Below are 8,251 nucleotides of genomic sequence, written 5' to 3' on the forward strand. Positions count from 1 at the left end.
TTTGTTTTGGCTTCCTTTGGGGGGATTCAAGCCTTAAATCGCACGCTGCTGTTCTCTATTTCACTTTCTGTATGAGTCTGAGTGTGGAACTGTTGTTTTATCCGCGCGTGAAACTCTCCCTCTCGTCGGATTGGCCGGGTGTAAGAGAGGGGGCGTGGCTAGCCGGTGCGTGTTGTTTAAATGGGTTTGAAGCCTAGAAGAAACAGCACATGAGTTACCGCACGCCGCATACAAGAAGAGAAACGTGGAGATTGCTGTTCTCATACTTCATATCAAATGCTATTAATACATTACGTGGAGAGGACAAGATCAATGAGAAGGCAGTGTGGATAGTAAAACCATTCGTTGGATATGTATATATGAGAACTGTTTCGTGATCATTTACAAATGGTAAGGTCATGCATATTATTTGCTGAAATTGTTTGTGATTGTATGCAACTGTAAATAAATGTTGTCTGTTTGACGATACGATGTGTTTTGTGCTCTACATTAGAACTTAATTTCGTTAAGAATGATCTCGGAGATCATTAGCCTACTTTTGATAACAGACAATCTAAGCATGGTTTGTGAACACTCTTGAGCTCTCTATTACAATTCTATAGGAAACCTGATCTCAGAAAAAGCATAAAAGAAAAGACTTGATCAAAAAGTCTCAGTTTGAACTCGGTTTAATATTATTGCTGTCTTGGAGAAACACTTGAAACTGTAAAGAGTTTTCACTTGTGATCTTTCTAATGGGATGATGAGGATTTGTTAATTAAAGTTCATTTCTGACCTTCAGGCACATGCCACTACAATGAAAGATATGAGAGTGTGATTAATATTTGCTTTTTATTTTCTCTGAAGAAAGAAAGAATCTGAGGAATAAGGTTTAGGGAATATCTTTTCCTCCCACACCTGTTGACTTCTCCATATGACAGACTTCACCCGCATGACAGATTTGCCTTTTAAAACATATGGGGTTTAGTGCTGCATAATGTGCATTGCTGCATGAAACGCATGACTAATTGTTATATAGCCTAGTATTGTTTTAATCTGAGCTCACTGTTGCTAAGTGTGCGTTTGTCTAATATATTTGGAGCACAGCTGCGCTCAGCAGTTGTCAGGCGTCAGTCGGCCGACAGACACGCAGATCCTCTTTTCTGCCTTAAACACTCAGAGACTTTCAATTGGCAGCTAAATTGGTGCTTAACTTGTTTGTCAGGACTATGCACACCACATAGTGTAAACTGTAAACAGATATAATAGAGCAAAAGGAATTTCCCTAAAATGTGCACCCATGTTTTGCAAATATTAATCCTAGTTTGATCATTCAAAAGAATGTAGACTTTTATGTAACATTTTCCATTGCTCCTCACTGGTCCACGCCATCAAAATAAACATCTTTCCTGGATATAAACACTGTCATATTATGTTTCATGTAAGAAATAATGGCATCTATCAACCTGCTCCTTATCTGAATGTCTGTCGGACCACAAGTGAAAAATAGTCTTTTGTAAAAGACAAAATGTTAAACCAAAAGAAATAAACAGCTTACTTTTGTTCTAGATGGCAAAAATTTGTTCACTACTAAAGTAATTTCTGTTTGAAATACAAAAATATTCTCATGCTCTCTCTCAAATTGATTGTGCCATTCGCTTTTACTCGCTCTCCTTTCTCTCTCAAACCCTTCTGCATTCCGTGCATCTGCTAAATAAGATAAAATAGGACCTTTCTTTTTAGTTCATGTTGCTAGGAACATTGAGGGCAGAATAGGAGCTTTAATGAGTAGTGTTTTAGCCCTCCTCAGGGAATTGTCACAGGGCTGTCATTATACTGCTGAGAGAGAAGATGAGGTCCCACAAGACAAGCTCTCAAGTCAACAAGCCTTGTCTCAGTCCCTGCTCTGCACCTTGCTGAAAACCAGTCTTAGCTTGTTTTTACCTCCGCTGATGTTTAACCTATAGGTCAGAATGTTATGTACTTTGAGAAAGGAATGAAGTGGGGCACAAGAATACATTTGAACAGAATGCATGCCTTTTGCCGCTGACTAAATGAGTCTTTCCCTTTTTAAAACACTTGAAATGTCAATCATCCTTTAGGGAACTGGTCTTATTGTATGACGCTGTTTGTTCATGCAAAAGATCAGTTGTTTCAGCTTTTGACATGGAGTACTTGTGATGACATTCTGCAAGACACACTTTAAAAGCACGTAATATTGTTCAATATACTAAAAATATGAAACCTATTAAATATACAGAAGGTACTGTAATTGTTCTGAGTAGAGCTTTCAGGACGCCTCTATTGGTTAGATGAGTTTTTGCCAATTTAAATTAGTGCATTGGTAAGAGACATACATGACTGAACAAAGCAATTTTCCATTCACCCATTCCCTGATTAGCACAGTATGTGAAAACGGGTATTATTAATGGTTCTGTGGGCAGTTACACTATATAGGAGAGCACATAAACAGACAGGTTGCCATTGCATTATCAAGTAATGTGGGGCACTGCCTGGTTAAACATCATTGTATTTATTCAAATTACAAATGGACTAAAAAATATATATTTAATTGACAAAAGTGCTGGTGCAGTTGGTGATTGAAATTGACATGAAGAAAAAATATTGGATGTTGCCCAAGAAAAAAATAAGTCAAATGTAGAATAATCTTTGTCAACATTGGGTAATAAAACTGATGATCAGTAATAAAAATAAGTTGAAAAAAAAAAAAACCTTACGATCAAGCAAAACAAGCTTTACTTGCTTCACAGCCTCGCTGAGCAGATGATTTAGAGAAGTCTGACTTGGGTTCTGTTATTTTGACCATTTTGGTCTTGTTGGCTAAAACTGCTGGGTTTTTTTTTTTCTCAGTCTGAAAGGAATGGTCAGGGTCCTCTTAAGTTTCAAAGTATGAGTTTTTGATTAAGCACATACCATGTATCAAAGTTAGTATTATTTGATGTGATACTAAATTCACTGGGAAATGTTAACATTATGATTTAATCAGTGTAGAAACATATTAGTTCAAGCTGAGACTTGCATGAGAATGCGTGAGAATTCTCGCGCTGGTCTCAGAGACGCGTGTGCTGTTAGAGCCAAAGTCAATTTTTAGTGATTACGTTAATTTAGCAACTGAGACTGAAACAAATCTTCAGTGAGAATGTTGAGTTTACAGTCTGTGCCAATTAACATTAACGTGTATCTTGTTTCCTGTTTTTGATAGGACATTTGATCGATGATATCACCAGAGCAGATGCGAACGGAGTGATCGCCCCATCTTTGGCCCTTTCTGTCAATCAAAAGGTCCAACTGGAGCAAAGAGACGCCTCCTGCGTCCGGCTCTGAACAGCCCCACCATTTCCTGCTTGTGTTGGTCCCCGTGAGTGTTTCAAAACTGTTTCTCCAACGCTTTTTCCAGAAACTAAGACTGTTTTCCAAAGCAGAAACAGCACAGACCTCCCAGACTGAGGTGATGGGAAGTGTGCGGGCCAACCGCTACAGCATTGTGTCATCAGAGGAGGACGGAATGAAGTTGGCCACTGCTGCGGTGCCAAATGGGTACGGTAACGGGAAGAGCAAGGTTCTCACCCGTCACCAAACCCAGAGCAGGTTTGTCAAGAAAGATGGACACTGCAACGTGCAGTTCATCAACGTCAGCGAGAAGAGCCAGCGCTATCTGGCCGACATCTTCACCACGTGCGTTGACATTCGTTGGCGATGGATGTTCGTTATCTTCTGCTTGGCCTTTCTGCTGTCGTGGCTATTTTTTGGATGTATCTTCTGGCTGGTCGCAATATTCCACGGAGACCTGGAGAGTGGAAGTCCCAAATGTGTCTCCAATGTCAGCACCTTCACGGCTGCCTTTCTCTTCTCCATCGAGACGCAGACCACTATCGGCTATGGCTATCGCTACGTTACAGACGAGTGCCCCATCGCGGTGTTCATGGTTGTGTTTCAGAGCATAGTCGGCTGCATCATTGACGCCTTCATCATCGGTGCTGTCATGGCTAAGATGGCAAAGCCCAAGAAGAGGAACGAGACGCTGGTGTTCAGCCACAATGCTACGATGGCCATGAGGGACAATAAGCTGTGTCTGATGTGGAGGGTGGGCAACTTGCGCAAAAGCCACCTGGTAGAAGCCCACGTTCGGGCTCAGCTCCTCAGATCTCGCACCACAGCCGAGGGAGAGTTCATCCCTCTTGACCAGATGGACATCGACGTGGGCTTTGACAGTGGCATTGACCGCATCTTCTTGGTGTCACCAATCACCATCGTCCATGAGATCGACGAGGACAGCCCTTTCTATGACATGAGCAAACAAGAACTGGAGAACTCGGACTTTGAAATCGTAGTTATCCTGGAGGGCATGGTGGAGGCCACGGCCATGACCACCCAGTGCCGTAGCTCCTACGTGGCCAGTGAGGTCCTGTGGGGACACCGCTTTGAGCCCGTCCTCTTTGAGGAGAAAAACTATTACAAAGTAGACTACTCTCGCTTTCACAAGACCTACGAAGTGCCCAGCACCCCGTTGTGCAGCGCGAGGGACCTTGCTGAGAAAAAATATATCCTATCCAACTCAAATTCTTTTTGCTATGAGAATGAGGTGGCCCTTTCAAACAAAGAGGAGAAAGAGGAAGGGAACGGGGACAGCCTGGGCCCTGGCGGGACAAACACAGACACTAGCTCAGACTCTGACCACAGCCAGGCCACCGTTCCCTTAGAACCACGGCCTCTACGGCGGGAATCCGAAATATGACTGTGCAGAACTAACGGGAAGGTTTAACAGACACCTCTTCATACAGGCACATTGAGCTGAACTGAGCCCCTCAGCGAGGCAGACTCGAGCTAACGGTACAGTTGCGAGGAGGAATCAACAGAAAACTGTACAAGAGTGTTCTTACGAATATGCATGGTTAAATAAAACACAGCATAGAGGCACTGCACAGCTAAGGAAGAATGCACATCAAGGGAGGAGAAGAGAGAGTTTCCCAATTAGGCGACACTACCTTTTTAGACCGTTGCTTCTGAATGACATGAAGCAGAGAGGATGTAACTGGTTGGCAAAACTTGAAAATGAGCAGGCATGTGTCCATGTGCAGTTGTCCAACAATGTAAGAACAATTCAGACCAAGATAGTAGACTGATGCTGCTACCAAAGTTGATAATATCGTTATTTATCGGTTTAGAAAATTTACACGCAGATATTTAGTTCTGTCAATTTTATTTCAGGCAATTCATATAATAATAGTTAATTGAAATAACATCATACAAATGAGGGGGGAAAAAAACACAGCAAAGAGTGTTAGTCAATGTCTTAAGTATCATTTAAAAAGTCCTAGTTAATTATTCCATTATCCCCTCTTTTCCTTTTCTATTTGAGTCCGCTGGTCTTTGTGTGAGCCACGGGTATTTCTGGAACAGTCTTGCGGGGGGCTTAGGTGGGGGACCTTCTTTTTGGGAATCTAGACAACTCAGTGAATGTTCTTTTTGTAGAAGAAACATTAAGTTGGAAGCCCTCCGCAGTACATTTGAGGTTATCTGAAAAGAAAAACGCACAGGACCATGCCTGTTTATTGCGATTTAACGGACAGGGTCTTTAGATCAGTATCAGAATGAGAATCACAGTCGTCATGTCCGCAGGGACAAAGAGAGTGAACGTGTTAATGAATGTCTTTCTACAAGTGCTGCTATGTTGCATATTATATAGGGTTTTAGACTTAAACCAAAGAGTATTCAAAATGATCTTTCATAAAGAATGCATCAAATTCTTTTATTAGGCGTAGGACAATAGGACAAGTCATGACGTGGAGTAAAAATATATATATTTGTAAGTGAAAAGAAATGTTTTTTGTTTGCTTACGCACATATATGGTTTATTTTTATTAATTATTTTCTTATTCTAAGCCAAATAAAGACTACGAATAACAAAGCCCATTGGAAATAAGAGAGCTACAGGTTAGCTTACCTTATTTTCAAACCGCTACTCCCACCTTTTCATCCCATAACTTCAGTGTTACTCTAGTTTAGTGCTACATAAGTGTTTGGGTTGGAAAATGTTGCTAGTAGAAAACCTTCAGATTTGAGGTTCTAATTGCATGGATTACGCTTTTGGGTTTTATTGCAAAGAAACAGGACAGAAAACAGAATCCACTCTCCCTTCAGACTTTAAACCTCTCTAATAATTAATTATTTCTCAATCAACTCTAACCTCTTGTCTTGCCTGACAAACTGCAATACAACCCTAATGACTTGTTTGGCAGGTGTACCAAGGACTGTGTATGTAGGACTGGGTAATTACACTGAGATCATGGTACTGTGATCCAATGACAATCAGAGCACAGAATCTGAGCTCAGAACCGCACTTGCACGCAGAATGTGCTCCTGAGATATCACTTGACGTTTGATTGTGATGTCTAACTTGTCTCTTCTCACCTTTGTTTGTTTTTTTGAAATACCTGAAGTAACCCAAAACAGCCACTAGAGCACGTTCTCCGGAAAGCTCTATAAAAGGAGACAATAAAATGATAGGATATTTATTTTGAAAATACTGCACGTTATACAGCTGTGTTAAACATACAAAACATACCTTCTCCTTTTTTTGACGTCATATTTCAAAAGAAACTCTAGATGAACAGCCAGTTATGCAGCAGAACTAGTTTACACTGGTCTACTGTTGGCTCGTTCGAAGGAAACGCTCCTTTTAACGACTGTGGGTCTATGGGCAGCATTTATTTCTCTTTGTTGTAAATATCCCCGTACGTTTTGCAGTTGCTTTTGTACCAGTCTTCCCTATTGTACTGAAAGAAAACAATGGAATGTACAGATTTTTATATTATGATAAATATTATTGTTGTTCTTATTATAATTATTATTATTGTAATTATTATTGTACATGCTATTTTATTTCTTTTTTCAATAAAACGAGATTGAATGGACAAAAATCATTGTGTTCCTTGGGTAACTTGGATTGGTAAGTTCTTTAAATAAACATTGGAAACACTGGAAAGACTAACCATAACACATAAAACACAGATATACAGCCTGAATTTTGTGACCTACGGACAGCTGCTATAAAATTGTCTAAAGCTACTAAATAATGTCGTTTAAAGACATCTTCAGCTCTTCACATAGGAATACATATTCTTTTATTTACGCATTTTTCTTCAGTTTAAGGCACTTTTATGTATGGGGGGTTGATTTCAACCTTTTTTTTGTCATATGAAGGTCACATTAAAACTGTCTTGGAAACTTTGTACTATGCCTTCATCAACACACACGCACACACACATTGGGTTTCCATGTTTTATGTTGAACTTATAGACATATTGATTTTTATACTGTACAATATTTATACTTACATTTTCAAAAAAAAAAAAAACATAATTCTGTATGATTAATAAGTGTTTATTTTTTTATTGGAATTTGGGACCAAAAATATCTCCATAAGGTCAAAGATTTGGTAATTCCATACTTGTATTACTACCCATGACATTGGGGATACCAGGGCCACACACATGCGCACACGCACATTGGTATTTTTAAAATGATTTATATATAGACTGCATGGTCCAGGACCAAGTTTTAAATCTTAAAATTAATGATAAAAAAGAAATCCTAGCCTACATATTACTAATAGTATGATAACCACAGAGTGAAGATCATTTCAGTATTTATTGTCTGAAAAGAATTTAAATATTTTTTTTTTAACCAGCTATTTTGCACCCAATAAAGTTTTTTTTATTAGCGTTATCAATATTTTAGTGTGGATGCATCAATGGAAATATACTTAGCAAGACAAAATAGCCATATTATTCCAAAAATGACTAAAATATCAAATGCCAAAAAAATTAAATCTCCTGTGATGTATGTTGGACATTGGTAGATAATTTAAATAAACTATAGTGTATAAAAAATATATATATTATAAGAGCGTTTCTATTCTAAAAATGTCTACAACCCAATGCATGTCTTAGTATTTTTCATGAAAAGAAGACACTCTCCTGTTTATTCTCCCATTCAAAAAATGTAACACACACACACACACTCACGCCATTCCTTTTAATTCAAATCAGCTCTTTGCTACATATGGGCACACCTGTACCAAGCACACAACCTAAAGCAATCAAAATCCAGAGGTTGACCAAGTACACAATTTCCTTACTTGAGTACAAGTACAGATACTACTGGGGCCAGTTTCACAAAGCTATTTTAGACCGGTCTATAGTGTTAGACAAGTCTAAAATTTGCTCATAGACTAGTCTAGTGCAAGTTA

At 39.2% G+C, this 8,251-nt stretch overlaps 1 protein-coding gene across 1 annotated transcript; it reads left to right on the forward strand.

Moving 5' to 3' along the window:
- The first annotated feature begins 204 nt into the window (after positions 1-204).
- kcnj2a (potassium inwardly rectifying channel subfamily J member 2a) lies at positions 205-4,918 on the forward strand. Its single transcript, XM_081393058.1, has 2 exons — positions 205-390; positions 3,203-4,918. The coding sequence occupies exon 2, from the start codon at positions 3,452-3,454 to the stop codon at positions 4,733-4,735; it is 1,284 nt and encodes a 427-aa protein (XP_081249184.1). The 5' UTR covers positions 205-390; positions 3,203-3,451; the 3' UTR covers positions 4,736-4,918.
- Positions 4,919-8,251: the final 3,333 nt, after the last annotated feature.

This window comes from Scardinius erythrophthalmus (assembly GCF_964197995.2).
Source record: "Scardinius erythrophthalmus genome assembly, chromosome: 18".
Lineage (NCBI taxonomy): Eukaryota > Metazoa > Chordata > Actinopteri > Cypriniformes > Leuciscidae > Scardinius > Scardinius erythrophthalmus.